The sequence below is a fragment of the Arvicola amphibius genome, chromosome X, assembly GCF_903992535.2.
Source record: "Arvicola amphibius chromosome X, mArvAmp1.2, whole genome shotgun sequence".
Classification (NCBI taxonomy): domain Eukaryota; kingdom Metazoa; phylum Chordata; class Mammalia; order Rodentia; family Cricetidae; genus Arvicola; species Arvicola amphibius.
The window spans coordinates 90,599,620-90,620,139 of record NC_052065.1 but is presented as its reverse complement, the minus strand read 5'-3'; the positions used below and the strand labels follow the sequence as shown (position 1 = coordinate 90,620,139).

At 38.3% G+C, this 20,520-nt stretch overlaps 1 protein-coding gene across 1 annotated transcript in view; it reads right to left on the bottom strand.

Moving 5' to 3' along the window:
- The window catches only part of Radx (RPA1 related single stranded DNA binding protein, X-linked), a 78,531-nt gene that overhangs the window by 46,321 nt on the left and 11,690 nt on the right, over nt 1-20,520 (bottom strand). The window contains 11 exon segments of the mRNA XM_038317327.1: nt 2,129-2,304; nt 2,955-3,121; nt 4,341-4,502; nt 5,954-6,058; nt 12,274-12,339; nt 12,342-12,395; nt 12,501-12,540; nt 12,542-12,568; nt 12,570-12,594; nt 12,790-12,898; nt 19,754-19,946. Coding sequence (XP_038173255.1) covers nt 2,129-2,304; nt 2,955-3,121; nt 4,341-4,502; nt 5,954-6,058; nt 12,274-12,339; nt 12,342-12,395; nt 12,501-12,540; nt 12,542-12,568; nt 12,570-12,594; nt 12,790-12,898; nt 19,754-19,946 — 1,124 coding nt within the window.

The window sequence follows — 20,520 nt, the reverse complement described above, 5'->3', positions numbered from 1 at the left end:
GGATCATTGCAGAAGAAGGATGGGAGGAGCTTCATGAGCCAGAGACAGTAGATGCCTACAAGGAAGCCACATCTTCATGAGCCAGAGACAGTAGATGCCTACAAGGAAGCCACATCTTCTGGACATAGCAAGGCACCTGAACATATGACCTCATTCTGGCTGCAACTGCATGTACAAAATGTGTGCATTCCCAAATCATACCAAATCCCAGTATTGAGAGGGGAGTTGCATACACAACCCAATCCTATCTGTGGGGCTACTGACAATTGTCACACGATGGAAGAAGGAGAGACGATCTCTAAGAGTGTAGCCCGGGGTATGTTAACCAATCTTCGGTGGAAGACCACACGTCCAAGAATATTTGGGCAGCAGAAAACTGTCTTGAAGGATGTTTTTAAAGGACACAAAATGGATGGCTAGAGACATAAAGGAGTGAATCTGGGAAGAGTTGGAGGAGGGGTGTGCATATGATCAAAATATGTATCAAACTTAAGAACTAATAGAATACAGTATACATAAAAGTACCACCATGAAATCCATTACTTTGTATGATAATTAAAATTTTAAAACAATAAAATAAATAAGTAGATGCTTATAAAAAGAAGAAAGGGCAAGAATGATCCTGAAAAGGGGGTGTCACCTCGTTGGTCCTAAAGTGTGGGGCAACCTTGCAGGGCTGAGTGACTGAAGCTACCGTAGAGGCCTGGAAGACACAGTATTGATCCCCACAATACGTCTGCATTTCTTGAGAATCAGGTGGAATTTGCTACACTAAGATTTAAGGTGGTTTTGATCTCATCATTCCGCCTCCCGTTGGAGTGTCTCTTTTTCGGAAGGGGAGGCTTGTGCTCGTCCTGCCGTACCACTCTCGCCTGCACGCGCACCTTGCCGCTCTTCAGCAGTCAACTGCTGAAGAAGTTTCACCAGGATGACCCCCCTGGATTTTCTTCACACTGAGACTGGGAACAAGAGTTGAGGAAGGTGTAGGTTCAGACTTTTTAGTTTAATTTAGTTTTTGTTTTTCTGGGTTTTTTATTTATTTATTTTTTTCATTTTATATACTAATCCTAGTTACCCTCTCTGCCTTTCTCTTGTCCACACCTGCTCCTTTTCTATGCCTCATTCACTCCTCAGAAAGGGTAAGACCTTCCTTGGGGAGTCAACCAAGTCTGATATACCAAGTTGAGGCAGGACCAAGCCCCTCCCCCGTATCAAGGCTGAGCAAGGTATCCCACCATAGGGAATGAGCTGCAAAAAGCCAGCTCATGCATCCTCATGTCTTTAATCCCAGCACTCAGGAGGCAAAGGCTGGAGGATCTCTGTGAGTTTGAGGCCAGCCTGGTCTACAAAGTGAGTTCCTAGACAGGCTCCAAAGCTACAGACAGAAACTCTGTCTTGAAAAACAAAAGCAAAACAAAACAACAAGAGCAAAAAGATCGTTAGGTTAAGGCTTTGAAGGATTACTGTGACAGAGTGAGCGCTTTTGTGTGTGAATGAAGTACATGGATTCAGAGAGAGATAGGCAGCAGGCAAATGTGAGCTCTGAACGGTGAATCTGCTGTAGTCATATGACAGAAGTTCTAACTGAGTACATCAGAACGAGACCTAATTTGGAAACAGTAATTACAGATGTGATTTGTTAAGCTGAGATCATAGCCTTGCACAGCACTTCATGTGGGTGATTCCAACACATGGGAGGCTAAAGAAAGGAAGAGGTCCCAGGCCAGTCTGGCCTACATAATGAGATATTATCTAAAGAAAAGATGAATTTGTACCAGAGCAGAGTGTTTCCCCAATGCAGTATGAATGGTGTCCTTATAAAGAAGGGAAATTTGGGGGCTGGAGAGGTGCCTCGGTAGTTTAGAGCTCTTGTTTTTGCAGAGGACCTGGGTTTGGTTCTCTGTTCCCATACAGTGCCTCAAAATTATCTGGAACTCCAGTTCTCGGGGACCTGGCCTCCATGAGCACCAGGCAAGCAAGTGACACACATACACACATGTATGCAGGTAAAACACTCATATGAAGAAAATAAAGTAAATATAATTTTTAAAGGTGGAAAACCAGACTGTCAGGTAGCGAACTCCATGTGAAAATGAAGGCATATATGTACATATAGCCAATGACTTACGGATTAGCACATGGGCCTTGAACAAGTCTTCTTTTTGCGCCGACACTCGAAATCATTGGTGAAGACTGAGAATGCGGAGAGTCCACTGGCCTGTCATCTTGAGGTCTTTTGCTACCTCTTTCATAACGATGACCTTCTCTTCTAACCGCCTGAGAAGTTGAGGGCTGATCGTCATTCTAAAACCAAGTGTTAGAAAAAAAATGCTTTAAAACAGACTCACAAAATGCTTTCTCTTCTGAGAAACTCTACTAACTTTCATACTTTGAAGAGTTGAGCAGAATGTTGTAATTATATTGTTTTTATACATATTGCTTTAATCTACTTAGTATTAAGTTTAAAGAAGATAAAAGTCCTCTTAGTCTATTGTAACTGACCAGACAGATTAAAAGATTATTTCCACATATACTTTAAAATACTGCTAGTCATAGCTTTAAAAAAGGTGAACTGGCCAGGCAGTGGTGGCACACACCTTTAATCCCAGCACTCGGGAGGCAGAGGCAGGTGGCTCTCTGTGAGATTGAGGCCAGCCTGGTCTACAGAGCTAGTTCCAGGAGAGGCTCCAAAGCTACAGAGAAACTCATATATTCCATCTAGCCATTAAAGACATCCACAGCAGACTTGAATTATTTAGAAATCAAAGACAGGATCTTATGCCTTAAGAATGCAGAGGCTTGTCCCTTGCCCAAAACTGCCAGAAAAAGGACATGAAATAGGAACAAAACTCCAATATTTTTCTCTCAGATTAGGAGTTAATACATAAAAGTATCACTGGCCATGATGACCCTTGTGCTGTCAGAGCTGTGCAGGGAGACTTCCGGCACCATACCTCAGGTGCTGGTGCTTCTGATGCTGGGGCACTCTCATCTGCGTGCTTGTGGGGGATGTACTTTATGGCAGCAATTATCCCCTGAATGGCAATGCGCTTCTGTTCCCTGTACTGCAAGACTTCCATCACCTTCTTCACTTCGCTGATAGCTGTCAAGAGCAGCTCAGCTGCAAGAGAACAAGTCCCAAGCCAAGGTAAGTTTGAAAGGGAAAAATCTGATTTAAAGCAATTAAAAAATTAAAATTAGATTTTTGATGTAGTCTTACAATGTGAACCTGCCATATGAACTTAATTTTTGTGAGACTTTGTGTTTATATTTGGTATCCTCTTAAGTAATTTTCATAAAAATAGGCAAAATACATGTACCATTCCAATTGCGATATAGGTTTCTAGTCTGGTCTTTATTGTAACAGAAACTGTACATACTGATTATAATTTATAGACCTTGGACCTATATTTTAGGCCTTGGACTTGCCACAGGGCAGGGTGCCTTGTACTCTCTTAGGATTGGAGGGGGATGGGAGGGTGTGTGGAGGGAGTGAGAGGAGGGGAGGGAGTGAGAATTTGGATTGGTATTTTTTTGAAGTAATAAAATAATAATAAAAAATAAAAACAAAATGTAAAAAATATAGATCATATTTCAAACTATATATTATTGTTTATTCACTGCCCAGAAAAACACATTTTCATGATTTCAACTATATATAACATATTACTAACATAGGACACCCAAGAGGATAGCAATACATAGATGATAGCTCAGTATTTGAATGCTTATTGTCTCCCAAACATGCAATTATCTCCAGATTGAAAAATGAACACACATATTTTAAACTTTTGACTGCCCGATATCAATTCTGCTTAAAAAAAGTTAACATTAATCTTCTCACCACGAATCCAATTCCAAATTCAACACCACATTTCCTCTAGTATTACTTTTTATTTAAAATCAACACTCAATCATGTTATATATAAGAGAAACATCACATAGCCATCAACATCTGGATATCAGATTTGTAGCACCTCATTCAGATAACAACGTTCTTCCTATGTAATTTAATAAATAAGATTTCCAGTGTTGGAGCTGATCTTAATGGCATTAAATTGTTGGAGGTGATCTCCATAATATTAAATCAAGATATTATCCCCAAGTTAGTCTTCCATCTTCTACATTCTCTCTTTGTTTTTTTAGTCTAATAAAATAAAAACATAAACCTTTAGGAGACATAACATATAATTTATATCGATATTTGGACAAAATTATTGTCACTAAGGTATGATCCACATAGGCTCACTCCTGTAAGCAAAGGGAATATATGTGACAATAGAAATAACATACATTAAACTTGTAACATTAAATAAAGGAAATGACAATTATAACAATACCTCTAATAAAGCGACTGTACTTGGAAAATGTCTCTGGAACTGGTGGATAAGGGTAATATCCACCAATAACAGCGTTCTTTATTTCTGAATCAGTCTTTGCTTTAATCCACTGCATACAATTTTTTACCTTGGTATCATATGTATACGGATTGCCTCTGTGACCTGCTTGCAAGAAGGGGGAAATGCAAATAAACAAACATTTTTAAAAAAGATAAAGAAGTAACTGAAATACATTGGGCAGACTTTTTGTGAAAAAAAAATCATCAAAAGTCTCTCATTTTATATAAAAAGCAATTTTACTATGCAGAATATAGCAATTTTACTTATCTAGTATGTAGCATATAATTATCCAGTGTCAGTAAATGCACCCTAAGAAAATCAGACATATCAGAGCTCAACCGAATTTAAAACTAGAACTGTCTTTGTGATAATAAAAATCACAAGGGGGAAAATCCTGAAACTTCATTCTAAATGGTTGGCATCTTCTGAAAAGCTGTTTTTTGATAACTTATTAACTTGATAGTATGGTGTAATCTCAGAACTGAAATACATATGGACAGAGTTTGGGGTTTAAATTCATGTTCTAAGGCAGACTTTAAAATGGCACATTTATCAGACATTGTTAATATTTACAGAATATTGATAAAGACATATGCTATACATTTCATAAAACTCTCGACAAACTCCTTAATTATCAGCATGGTAGCATTCTGGTAAATACCTCATTCTACACTATTCCTTCATAATCTTATTGGTTTTAAAGGGAAAATAATGTGCTGCTGTTCCTCAGTATTTATGAGTGATTAATTCTACCCATGATCCTTGTATATACAGAAATCTATAGATGTCCAAGTTCTTTGTATAATATGGCATACTATGAGGATACAACCAACGCACATCCTCCTGGATAATTTTCATAAGCTCTGGACTACTTCTAATACTCAGAACACTACAAAATCACACACACTATTTCTACATTGCTCAAGGAATAATGACAAAAGTGAAGTTTGTACATTTTAGCACACACACACACACACACACACACACACACATATCCCCTAAATACTTGTGATATGATGTTGTCTGAGTTTAAGGATGTGTAACCCACATATAGAGAGGGTTCAATATATTTGTAGACAAACAATAAGGCTTATTTAGTTATATAAATTAAATGTGAGATTTGGAGTCAAATTTTGACCCACATTTTTATTTGATACGGTGTAAAAATAATGTTAACTGAACACTTTGATCTTTTGGCTAAGACCAAGTGTGAAAATCATGTTAACCCTCCATTGTGGTACTGAGCCTAACAGTCTTCAATGTAACAAGCAATATTTCTATTTTCTATATAAAGTAGTAATCAAAGTTTCTCAAATGACACAAATGCAATTTTCCCATGAGCCGTGAAGCCATTTCCTACCAGCAGTAATACAGAACTAATCTAATTCATAAGTCAAATACTGGTTATTAAAATATTTTACAGTCATAATGATGTCAAAATACAGCTACCCTGAAATTGAATGTTATATGGTAGAAGTTAATATATACTAAATGGTTCTAGTGAAAAGACAGTGTATTACATTTCCAATAGAAAGCTATAAAGAAGTACTCACCAGCAATAAAAATGCGGCTCTCATTTGTAGTGGTGAGGTAAAGCAGATTAGGTACTTGACTGTTATTTCTAACAACTCGCAACTGAGTGCAGACAAGACATGTCACTGCAGAAAATGGAAAACACATGTGAAATTGCATTTCCGGTCCAAAGAGGAGGATCTACTGGAAATTCTCCCCAAGACTTAACAGAGGCAGACACCAGAAAGAACTTTTCCTATGATGCCAATTTAGATTTACTAGGTAAATTTGCCAGTGTCGAGTCTGCCTGAGATGCTGCATTTTGAATGTGACCAGGTATCCTCTTGCTGCCTGTACTTGGATCAAACCGGGATCTGATGCTACCTAGTATGTTCTTATTTATTTCTTTATCTTTTTAAACCAGGGGTCTTTCCTTTGGAAAGTTCAAGGACTACATGTAAGTAAAGCAAGCTGTTTATTGTGTAAGAATCATTCTATTTGGGAACATCAATGTGAGTACTTGTTTTCTATTGGGAAAGGAAACAGCTTCTTTGAGATACCTCCACTGATTTCCTCAATACAATACTGACCCCCTGCTCACTTGAAACCCTTCCATCAGAGGAGGATATAGAGTATTAATTTGTATTTGTTTATATGGGTGATTTATGTCTTAAATAGTTACCTTAAGACTCAAGGAGGGGATTTATATAACCTCTTAGTTTCTGTTCATCTTGCTAACCTACTTGATAGGTTACAAATGTGACTCTAGTGAGATTATAATGTCTTCAGACCTTAACTACTTAAAACCCAATCATTTTAAAACTACCTATGACATTATTCTGCAGTCCACACCAGCCAGGGAATCAGGTAAGCAACCTTCATTCTTGCTCCACTCCAATTCCTATCTCCCCCTCCCTGTTCTGGAGAATATCACCTGCTGTGGCCTCTCCTCCCTGCTTCATTCCCAGGGGTCCACAGCAGATCCTGGCAACACACCCAGCTTTCCTCCCTCCTGTGAACCTCCTTAGTTTCCCCCTCCTACCACATCCCCATTCCTGAGTGGTAAGTTCCCAATACCTAGAAACACACACTACCCAGAAACTCCAGGGGCAACACCGGGCAGAATCTCAGAAGTGTTCCCTGCCAGGCAACCCACAACAGCCACACATTCCAAAGAACCAGAGAGGGCAACAGAAACCATGGAATAAGACATGCACCCAACAAACCCAAGACCAGATATCAGCATCTAAAACTACAATCATCACAAACCCAGATGCCTAGACACCAGTATACAAACACAATCAATAACAGACACTATGTCTCCACTAGAGCTCAACAACCCCACACCACAGTAGGCCCTGACAGATGCAATGTAGCTGAAATACAAGACAAGGACTTCAAAGTAGCTATTATAAATATGCTCAATGACCTTAAGGAGGATATGAATAAATCTATTAATGAAGTCTATGAACATACATACAGTGGAATGAAATAAAGAAAACTGTTCAAGACTTGAAAGTGGAAATGAAATCAATAAAGAAAACCCAAACTGAGAGACAAGTGGAAATAAAATTTCATTACCCTAATCTTATTGGGTACTTCAACTCACTGCATGCTAAAATAATTTTGATTTAATAAACTAGAACAATAAATAAATAAACAAGTGTAAATTCATGTCATTATTCAAAAGTAGGCTTTGTTTGAGAACAAAAATTTCTCCGCAACATAAGCATAAATTCATTTTCTATTGCTATAATTGCTAGTTCTTCCTTCTGTAATAATGAAAATAAAGAAAATCCATTAAAGTTTTAAGAATGGCTTTAACTTTTTTACATTTTAAAAATCAATTAAGCTTATTTTTCACTAATTTCAAACATGAATAAAATATATTCTTATGACACTCTCCCTACACCTTCTCTTTTCCATACTGCCAATAATTATACCAAGAAAACAATTTCGAGCCGGGTGGTGGTGGCGCACACCTTTAATCCCAGCACTCAGGAGACAGAGACAGGTAGATCTCTGTGTGTTCATAGCCAGCCTGGTCTACAAGAACTAGTTCCAGGACAGGCCCCAAAGCTACAGAGAAACCCCACCTCAAAACAACAACAACAACAACAACAACAAAAATCAGCAGAATTAATACTGTGTAAAAGTCTATACTACTAAGAGCAATCTACAGATTTAACATGATCCCTTGAGATTCTTTACAGAGCTAGGAAAAAACAATTGCAAAATCTGCACGGAAGCATGATAGATCCTGAAAGGCCAAAGCAATCTGGAGCAAAAGAGTTATGCTGGAGGTATTACAATATCGGATTTTAAACTGTGCTAGTGACATGATAACAAAACAACATTATATTGCCATAAAGTAAGCCCATAGTGCATCAGTATAAAATTAAGACCAAGGCACAAATTTGTATAGCTACAGAATCTGAGTCTCAACATAGGCATGAAAATGTACATTAAATTGAGAGTCTATCTGAACCCCATTCTGAATGCCTATCATCAAGGAATGAAAAATAACAAATGTCAGTGAGGATATAGGGAAAAAGAAACAATACACTATTGGTGGGAATGTAAATTATCCCAGTCACTCTGAAAATACATAAAGAGAGAGCAATTCCTGTGTGGTAACTACATATTTGTGTACGCCATCTCAGAAAAACAAAACAAAGCAGAAAACCCAACAGAACAATTGGCACCCAAATAGGGAAGATCAGTTGAATAGCTCCCATCATTAGGACTAAGACAGCTCATCTGTCTGAAAGTGGCATGGTCAGTGGTTTCTTTCCAGTATGGCTACCTTATCTCATGTGGTATAGGATGATGTGATTCTTCATGTAGGGGCAGTTGAATGCTCCTCACAATGGCCAAAGGACTCGCGACTGAGACTGAGTATTTAAGGGTGGAGTGTCACTGGGAGAAATGCTATAGTGGTCATGTCGTAAGGAGTAGCATGCACTTGTAATGAATGGAACCTACAATGTCAATCAGGGGATAACCTCCAAATGACTGAGGGGATAGGAAAGATATTGTAATCCCCCAAAATATCACGGATGGCATCACAAGCAGGCTGTGGCAGCATTTAGCAGCCTTTGTTGTGGATAATAATAAACCATGCCACTGAAGTTCAGCTGTCTTCCTAGAAAGAGTTTGCCTGAGCAGGGGAGGAATTACATAGAGAAAAAGACAACTGCATGTTATCTTCTGTGTTATATTATGATTTAGCAGTAAAAGTTGGGAGGGAGGTATATGTGTTAGATGGTGTGGTAGTTTGAATGTAACTGGCCCCCATAAGCTCCTATGGAATGGTACTATTAGGAGGTGTGGCTTTGCTGGAGTAGGTGTGGCCTTGTTGGAGGAAATGTGTCACTGTGGGGGCAGCTTTGAGGTCTCATATATGCTCATGATACTGTCCAGTGTTTCAGAGCACTTTCTGCTGCCTGCGAAGAAAGATGTATTAGCTCTTGGCTTCTTCTTCAGCACCATGCCTACCTGCACACCACCATGTTCCACAACGATGATAAGGGACTAAACCTCTGAACTGTAAGCCACCCAGTTAGAATTTTCCCTTTATTAGAGTTGCTGTGGTCATGGTGTCTCTTCACAGCAATAGAAACCCTAACTAAGACAGTTGGCAATTTTTCGTTTGTCTGTTTGAGACAAAGTTTCATATAGTACGTAGCTTAGGTTGGGCCTTAGGGTCAATCTATAACCAAGGCATGACCTTGAACTGCTGATCCTCCTACCTACACCCCACAAGTTCTCTTAGATCACAGACACAGACCACCACTCCCAGAGGTTTTCCATTTCTTAGAGTGGGCAGGTGCATGGAGAAGAGAAGAAAATTCGATCTGTGCTAAGGATTTTTTTCCTGGGAGCCAAAGAACTGGGGCCCATTGGAAGAATTAGATAGTGCAGAGGAAGAGAGTGCCTGACCTCCAAAACGAAGGGAGGAAAAGTCTACAATTCAGCATGCAGATGGAGCCTAAATAACAGCCCAGTAACAAGACTATGACAATCAGAAAATGTTCTGCCTTTGTGTGAATGGGAAAGACTTCTACACAAGAAATGAGAACTTCTCAGTGTCTTATGGGGAAGCTGTAAGACAAGGGGGAAGCAGGATCAGTTTCAGTGCTGTGGAAGCAGAGACCAAGCAATGTAATTATCCTTCCCCACCTGAAACAAAGGCCACATGATGTGAGAGAAATCATTATCCTTTTCAGACAGGCCTGTCTTAGTTTGTTTTTTTTTTTTTTTTATTGCTGTAAAGAGACCCCATGACCACAGCAACTCCTATAAAGGAAAACATTTAATGGGGTGGCTTACAGTTTTAGACATGCAAGCCATTATATTCATGGTGGGGAGCATGGTGGCCTGCAGGCAGATGGGGTGCTGGAACTGAGAGTCCTACATCTTGACTCAAATGCAACAGGAAGTCAACTGACTGTCACACTGAGGCAAGTTTAAGAAAAAGAACCTCAAAGTCCTCCCCGATCATGACATACTTGCTCCAATAAGGCCACACCTCCTAATAGTCTACATGGACTCACTTTGGGAGCCATTTTCTTTCAAACCACCACAGGTGTCTATAGGTATAATACATAGAAAAGAGAATTAGAGAGAGTCGGGCATGTATGTGAGGGGCAGGGTTTTGGTGCTCAGTTTACCAGGCTGGAAAGGACTGTGTTCACAGCTACTCTGTCAGGGAACTTAGGGAAGTAAAAGGTTTAGCAGCTCACTGAACGCCGTGGTATGAGGTGATCTGCTGAACCTGAATGGATTTAGACCACCATGCAACCTAGGCTATAAAATATGACAGTGATCAGGATGGAATGAGGAAAACAAACAGCAGACAATAGGGCCTGTCTGAGTCCCTCAATGCCCTTTAAAAATAAACTCAGAACGGATCAAAGCCCTTAATGATAAGTCCCGAAACTACTAAAGAAAGAACACTGTTAAGATGTACGAGCATTGCAATTACTTTCTGAATGGCGACCCAAGAGCTTCACAAATAATAGCCAGAATTGGCAAAGGGGATTGAAGTCGATTTCAAAGCTTCTGCAGAGCTAAGAAAGAAAATATCAGAATGAAGATAGTTTAAAAATCAAAGAAAATATTGCCAACTAGCTATTTTTTGACAGAGAAATTAGTATCTAGAATATATGGAGAACTAAAAAAAAATCCATGTCAAAAGAACAAGTAATGTGATCAGTAAAAGGGGAACTGAACTGAATGTACACTTCTCAAAAGAACAAATGGGGGGCGGGATGCAATCAGTCGACAGAGGGCTTCTCCAGCACTCAGGAAGCCCCTGGCCTTACTGTCCTGCACCACAATAAGCTGGGATGCACAAGAGACTCTTTTTTAGAGAGAAAAATACCTACAAATGGTTGATAAATGCACAAGAAAGTATTCAACATTCTTAGCCATCAGGAAAATGCCATTAAAGAGCACACTGAGATTCCATCTCAGCCCAGGCAGAGTGGCTACAATCAAGAAATCAAAAACAGTTGATGCTAGGCAAGGGTGTATAGTAAAAAGCAAATTGTAAACAGTGCTGGCCAGAATTAACTCGTCCAGAAACTATGGAAGTCAGTATCGAGTTTCCTCAAAATCCTGAAACAGAGCTTCCTGTGGTTCAGTCATAAAACTACTAGGTTGCCATCTGAAGGAATCAAAGGCAATATAAAAGAGATGCCTGAATACCCATGTTTACTATTGCATCATTTGCGATAGGCAAAATATATAAAATTAGCCTAGGCACCCATTAATAGATAAGTAGAAGAAACTATATATGTAATTTAGCCAGTCATAAAGAATGAAGTCATGTGATTTCCAAGAAAGTGGATGAAGAATTAGGGATTACCATGTTAAGCTAAATAAACCAAGATCAGAAAGGCATGAATCAGGATTTCTGTCACTAGAAGAACCCACACTTTAAAAAAGATAAGAAAGTAGGAAGGCCACTATTTGGGAAAAGTAAGAGGACCAGATGGAGGTGGGCTGGGAAAAGGCGAGTAGTACACTGTGATTTAAATCCTAAGCCAACTCCCGAAGAGACCAAACAGTGATGAATATAGACTACTAAAGACTTCAACATGGCAAAGATTTGAAATGATTTTAGATCGTTTGGTTTCTGCCCCATTGTCATGCCACTTCTCTAAGTCATATCACTCTCCCTCAAATGTGTGTGTGTGTGTGTGTGTGTGTGTGTGTGTGTGTATTCTTTTAGGTATATGAGTATTTTGTCTGTATGTATGTATCTTAACCACGGAGCCATTGCTCCAGCCCCTATTTTACTATTTCTAAGTTCATGCTGCTGTTTCCAAAAATAAAGCAATAAAAGATTGATTACTTGGGTAAATGTTTTCAAAGACTTCTGGCTGAGATGTAGAATACAGCTGCACTATGAATGGTTGTTTGAAGTCCCATCAGCAATGTGGATCCAGCGATATAACCAAAAGTCTTCACTATTTTCTATGTGGAAAGAAGAGTAAAATAAATGAAGGTCACTGCATGCATATGGACACAAGACTCTTCACACTGAAACATTCACTAACACTTTCAAATTTAAAGGCTCACCTTTCTTTTTTGTCCGTTGCACCCTTCCCACAAAAGTTACACACACCAACTACATCACAGATTCCCCTTTTCTGGCATATCGTCTAGTTCAGCTCTGAAAACAAAAATTTAGATAGATGTTTTATCTTTAAACAGTGACAAATCATTCTTCAGTAATACTATGAAAGTAACCTATCTGAATAATTTGATAAGGCATAATTTGGCGTGGATTTTGAATAAGATATAATTCATTACATTTTGGCTACTAACATTTTAAAGATTAAGAGACAATTACGAGGAACTGTTTTACCTTGTAATAAATCGGTTACTTAGTTTTGGCAATTTCCATTCTGATTTCAATTGCTTTTCCGGAATGATAACTATGTTAGTGGGAGGCTCTCGAAGATTCAGGCAGATTTCTGAAAAAAATATATATTACTTTAATATACTATTTCCCATATTAAGGAATATGTGTATGCATAAATTACAAAGCAAAAGCATTCACTGAACAATTTTTATTTTTTGTTTGAGACAGAGTTTCACTGTGCATTCCTGACTGCTCTGAAACTCACTATGTAGACCAAGCTGGCCTCGAACTCACAGAGATCCAGCTGTTTCTGCCTCCCAAGTGCTGGGACTAAAGGTGTGCACCACATCCAGTTTAGACTGAACATGTTTATCCTCTCCATTAAACTCAAGGTATAGACCAATATCAATGATCTGCCACCTGCTTCTAAAACTGTCTTTCCTCCACAAAAATGTGCACCATATATTTTCTTTGTGAATAAGTGTTTTCTTAATGTTAAAATATTTTATTTTATATGTGGTCTTATCCAAATGATACTTGGTTTTAGTTTTGAACATCACTGGAATGGAATCATTTTGTGCACAGACTTCTAGGACGGCCTTTTCCATGCTACATAACACTGCTAAAATTTATCCCATACTGGCTGAGTGGAGTACTTTAAAAATTTATTTTTAAAAATATTTTATTATTTATTCACTTATTTCATTTCAAAACACAAAAACTTTGCGAAAGCCGGGCGGTGGTGGCACACGCCTTTAATCCCAGCACTCGGGAGGCAGAGGCAGGCGGATCTCTGTGAGTTCGAGGCCAGCCTGGTCTACAAGAGCTAGTTCCAGGACAGGCTCTAAAAAAGCTGCAGAGAAACCCTGTCTCGAAAAACCAAAAAAAAAAAAAAAAAAAAAGAAAAAAAAAAGAAAAAACTTTGCGAAAAATGTTTTTTTTTGAGAATTTCATGGGCTATGTTTCCATCCCATTCTCCTCCTTCAGCTCCTCTCATGCTCCCCTCTTAAATTCCCGACCTCTTCTTCTTTAATTGCTACATATATACTTGTGTGGGCATACATACATACACACATATATGTCTGCATATGGTGTGATGTGTAACTTGCTGAATCTATTTTGTGCTGCTCATATGTATATGTGTTTAAGGCTGACCACTTACTTCGGAAACCTATCATGGGTCTTTTCCCTTTCTCTGCAGCCATGATTTGCCTACAGTCTTCATCTAAGAGATCGTCCCCATCCATCTTGGCATGTCAACTGGTGTTATCAATATGCAGCTCTTATTTAGGTGACCATATTACTAAATAATATCCATTACTAAATAATATCCAGACATGATAAACTAGTACAGTTTAGATGCCTCTTATTGTGTTGCTGTATAGCTGAATTATCTCCATATTTTGAAATTTGTAGAAGAGTTGTTACAAATATTATTATATGTATTCCTATGTACACAGGTAAGGGTTTTTCTAAGGTAGTATAGGAAACTCTGAATTATACTATATATAAACATTTGACTACATGGGACAGATTTCTTACAGCTCTGAAATACTATGATTCTTAACCAAGTACACTTCTTTCAACTGAAAACACTCAGAACAATCATTTTACTATATATTATGCAATGTGGTCTAGACATCTCAAGATCTCAAAAGTGTCTATTATTTGGTTATTTCATGAATATAACTTTTGAAAAAGAGGGCAGAAAGAGAATAGAAATATATAAAGCTAAATATTACCAGTGGGGAATATATCCTTAGTGTTACAAGAGATGTTTCATCATTATAAACTTACTTCGTCTTTTAAAATGATTATATAGTTTTTCTTTAACTTGGATCTTATACATAAATATCAAAAGAACCAAGAAAAATAATCACAATAGTTTGTCTAACAACATAAAACACATAAACGGCAGTGACAGTAGCAGCAGTCTCTAATCCCTTACTAATCATCTCTCCCTGACTATATAACCCGCCCTATTTATTCTGCTCATAATACTTAGCTGCCCTGCTATTTTCCTAACCCTTTTTACACTTTCTCCTTTCTTCCTAATTATTCCACTGTCTTGCCATTTCTTTCCTCAACTAACTACATTTCTATCCATAACCTCTCCTTTTACCTACCACACTACTTGCTATAGCCATTAAATTTTTCATTTTACTGCTTTTTGCTATTTTGCCTATCTGTCATCCATTGGACTAATGCCTTAATGGTAGACTATTCATCCATTATTTACCTGTCTGTAGCACGGTGACATAACTGCCTTTGTTCTCTTCATTAAATAGCGTGAGATATGTTCTCTTAAAGATCATAGGTATACAGTTCTCAACTCAGCTTAATATTAGAATCAACTGAGGAGTTTTAAAGATATGCAGATGCCTTGGTCTCCCCAGATTAATTAAAACAGTATCTCTGGTAGGGGGACGGTTCCAGTGTTTTTTTTAAAAAAGCTCTCTAACCGACTCTAATATACAGCCAGCGCTGAGAAATAGTAAATATACAGCCTAGACAAACTGTAACTTGCAGTTAGCTGCTCATTTCTATAAACTAGCATTTTACAGGAACACAGTAATAATCATTTGTTTGCACATTAACTATGGCTGCCTCCTCTTTCCACAGGCAAAGATGAGTGGCTACAGTGTAAACCCTATGGCTAGCTGAGACTAAATTATTTATTTTCCAGAATTTTGCATCAAGAATTTACTGATCTCTGTAGAGAAAGAAAAATAAAAAGTCTACTACTAATCAGAATTATATGGGAAATAGAGACAGCTACTACATTAATAAGCAGCAAAACTGTTTTTAAAGTCTAAAAGACATATTTAAAATATATTATCTTCAAAGGTCACTATCACTTTAAAATAATTATGTATGTGCATTTACATATTGGAAGGCAAATCTTATGTTTTTAAGAACAGTTTTCTATCATGAAATGTGGGCTTATGGTTGTGTTCTGTTTCAGGGTTAATTTTTTTTTACAGTGGGTGCTTATTTACTGACCTAGTTTTCATGTGGTATCAAGGCTCAGAAGCAACCACTAGCATTAGATATCCCCATAGAGGTACCCACAGACATGTAAGAAGTCTCTAGGTCTAGGCTACCTTACTCAACGTGTCTTCTTTTGCTTCACAATTTTATTTCTTTTAATTTTTAAAATTTATTCTTCTCTCACACAATATATCCTGGCAGCAGTTTCCCCTCCCTCCACTCCTCCCAGTCTCCCTCCAACTCCTTCTTCCTCCAGATCCACTCCTCCTCTGTCTCCCTTCAGAAAAGAGCAGGCCTCCCAGGGATAGCCAACCAACATGGCCTAAGAAGCTACAATAAGACTGGGCACAACCCTCATATCAAGGCTAGATGAAGCAACCCAGTAGGAGGAAAAGGGTCCAAAACACAGGCAAAAGAGTCAGAGACACCAGCCACTCCCACTGTTAGAAATCCCACAAGAATATGAAGCTACACAGCCATAACACACATGCAGACGACCTAGCGGAGGCCCATGAAGGCTCTGTGATTGTTGCTTCAGTCTCTGTAAGCCCCTAGGAGTCCTGCTGGCTGAAATTGTGGGCCATGTTCTCTGGAATATTTTCAACTGCTCCTGATCTCTTATTTGTGGATCATAGCTCTGAATCCTTAAATTTGAGTATAGAAAAAGAAGTTAGGACAGAAGCCAGCAAACTAAGGGAAGATAGTGGGGGCTGTGGATGAGAAGGATCTCTGGAGACAGGGATAGTAGGGCACAGGGCTATGAACGGGAAGGAATGGGAAAACAGGCCGGGGACTTAATTGTTAAACTAGAGGAGAGAGGAAGGGTAATACTGAGTGTGAGGGAGGAAGGAGAGGTAAAAGATGTTTGGAGAAGTCATAGGGAAACAATTTTATAAGCTTACTTGAAAGATGTATACTATATTATTGTACACACATACACACAAATACACACACACACACACACACACACACACACACACACACACACACACGCACACACTACCACCACCACGACAACGACGACGACGACGACCACCACCACCACCACCAAACTAAAAACAAAAAACAAAACCCAAATGACACCAGGCCAAGGAAACCTCCATTTGAGATTTGGCCAGGAAATCCAATGTAATTTCTAACTGCATTCTAAACAGTTACCCATATACCTACAGATAGTTGTAGCATTCACCCTTCCTTCTGGAATTGATAAAGACTATTCCAGTATCCACAACTGATCACAATAATAAGGAATCGTAGGTGCCTAGTTCCAATAGATTGTATCCACAACACAACTCATGCACCTAAAGTTCAGCGAGAAGTGACGAAGAGAGGGCAGGCAGATTGTAAGAACCAGAGAACCAGGAGGCCCACTGCTAATAGTATCTTCTAGACACGACGAAGAAGCTCCAAATATCAGCTCTCAACAGCATGGTTGCCCAAAGGAGGCATGCATGACAATACCTGAAGCATGATTAATAAAAACTCAGAGATAGATATTGGGGTTCAACCTGAAGACCAGAAAAGCAAAGTAAAGCAGCCAGCCACTGGCTCTTACCACTACCTCAGTCTGAAAATGGTGATCCTGCCTCCAGGAATCTCAGAATGACACTGTGTCAGCTGTCTCCTCCCATTTTATAATCCTTTCTAGGGCTGGGATTAAAGTCATGCACTGTCCGGTTTCTATGGCAAGCTATTGTGGCTACTGGGATTAAAGGTGTGTGTTATCACTGCCTGGTCTGTAAGGCTGACTAGCGGGGCTGTTTACTCTCTGATCTTCAGGTAAGTTTTATTTATTCAAATACAAGTGAAATGCCTCTACAAACACCAGCTGACATGCTAACATAGATGGGGTGCATTTCATAAGATGCTACCTCTAATTAAAGAACTAAAAGCAGTATATGACTGCTGAGAGAGAAAATCAGTTTTCTGCAGCTCTCTGGCAGATCATCTCATCTTAACTGGTCAGCTCTAAACATATATACATACAAGCAACAGTAAATGGAAACACACATGGCCTATAATTGTTAAGTACATATGTGTACTTATTATGTATATGTGTATATGTCAGTAATAACTGGATAAGGGTCATGAAGTAGAGAGGAGGATACAGGAGGACCTGGAGGAAGGAGAGTGAGAGATAGGTACGGTAGTCAAGTATAAAATTCTCAAAAATATTTTAATTTAAAAACAGCTCTAGTCTATTAAAACTATAATCTAGTACAAGGAACTCTGGACTAGGTCTCAAGAGAATTTGTTAATCTAGTATTGTCATAAATAAAGACGTTTATCATATCTGCTATTGACTACGAATGCCCATTCCTTACTAAAACAGTCAGTCACTTCGATGTCAGTTTATGGAATATAATTTATCATTTCCTAGGGACAATCGTGTATGTTGTCAAGTATTAACAGCTTCTTCTGGCAAACTTTTGTTGTATTTTCATAAGTAATGCCCAACGTATCTAAACCTTTTATGATCCAGTCACTAAAGTATACACCGTGTAAAACTATAAGCTGTCCAATTGCTTGCATTGTCCAACTATATCGATTTTTAGTTTGCTATTTGTGCTAGTGTTTTGTTTTAAAACAAAATGCCTCAGAAAATAAACTGACAGTCATTATGGTTAAAAAATGTAGTTTTTCATTTTTTTCTACGGTAACTGTTTAGTGATGTGAAGGACTAAATGTGTAAACTAGGTAATAATTTTGTTCCTAGCAAGAGTTAAACTAAGTCTGCAAATGGTTAAGATTTTAATAAAGAATCATGTGTTTGTCTCAAATAAATCAATACTTTAAAGGTAACTAATAACATCTGCTACCGTTTTCTGAATCAGCTTAATGAATTAGTTGAGAAATGGAGAAAACACAGAAATACAAGTTCAGAAAAAATATTGTAAGTTATCAATGATACCTAAAATCTGATTGAGGTTATGCAAAATTGGGGGGAAAGACTAAATTTCCAAAATTACAAGCATATCTAATAATTACAAAATTTACTAAATGAATACCTCTAAGATATTTGGGGAAACTGGTTATCAAAACTTTGATTACAATACTAATTAGGGAAATATCTCCGCTGGGTTTTGTGGCACACACATGTGATCCCAGCTCGTGGGGAGCTGAAGCAGTTCTACTGATATGTTTCATGCCAGGAATTTCCATGAAGAGACTGGATTTTAGAGTTAGACCTTGTTTTAAAAAATAAAAGTCCTAGCCGGGCGGTGGTGGCGCACGCCTTTAATCCCAGCACTCGGGAGGCAGAGGCAGGCGGATCTCTGTGAGTTCGAGGCCAGCCTGGTCTACAAGAGCTAGTTCCAGGACAGGCTCTAAAAAAGCTGCAGAGAAACCCTGTCTCGAAAAACCAAAAAAAACAAAAAAAAAAAATAAAATAAAAGTCCTTTCAGGATTATAAGAATTATCAACATTTGATTAATGAAAGGTTACATAATAATAATGTATTGAATTTGTTTCTTGATTTTTATAATTGCACTGTGATTGTGCAATAGAATGATTTTTTCCTTTTTTTTAAACAAGGGCTTGCCACAGAGCACACCCCCACCCCCACACACATCACCCCCACATAGAGTCTCACAATACACACACATACACAATAATAAAAACATGTTTAACTTAATAAAATTCCTTTCAGCATAGTACTTAATAGTAACTATAAAAGGTATTCAGGCGATTAACTAAATATTACACACCCAAAATGAACAAAACCAAATTGAAGCATACCCTAAATGGAGCTCATTCTTTGGTCAACAATAAATGCCTCAGATAATCTTTCTTAATAAGTGCACTAATAAATTAATCTGTGTATTAATTTAGGAACTGCTTGAATTTTTATAAAGGAATTTAAACTTGTCTGTTTCTAACAGCTTCAGTAATTTTGACAGACTTTTACCTGATATGACACTCTGCAAATTCATATAAGCAAGATAGCCATGATAGAACAACTAAGTGAATACTTAACCCATTGTAGAAATTAGTTTCATCTGTGGATCCACAGGGTCAGGCTGGATTCTGAATGGGTAGCTATTCTTCACAGAGTAATCTTGAAGCAGAAGAATCAAGCCCACTTTCAAACTTTTATACCATTCTGGACACAGAGTATTCCACATAATCACTGACACCATGCCAGTACTGTCAGCGACTTCCAAATAGGTCTAGGAAAAGAGCGAAAGCATATGTACATTTGCAATTTTTATCTATATGGGTGACGCATGAGGTATTATCGGTGAAAATTTATGCTGATAGAAAAATAACACTTAAAGTTTATTTTTTTTATTCGTAATGATTCAGTTGTGAACTCAGCTAAGATAGCTAAGTGAAAAGGCGAAGCTGCCGCAAGATACTGGAAGTCAGCAGTATAGTACTGACTTACTGTGTGAAAACAACCTTCAAAGGCACAGAGCAAATCTTAGTTTTGATGACTTTTCCCATAATGCTTAACCCAGTGCCAGGCACAGAGTAACCACACAATACAGTTACCGAGGGGATTAGATACGTCTCAAACTGTGGGGATCTTCATAGCATTCCTCATCGTTTGCATGACTGCAGGACCTTGCTGTTTATTCCTTTATCCTATAGCACTTCAGACAGACCACTGAGTAGACATAATCCCATCAATGCTCTGATGACATTAATTCACTCACACTGGTACCTTAGGGTTTTTTATAAATTGCATGGGAATTATTTCTGTTATACTATTTGACAGAAGGCAATACTAATGCCAGAATC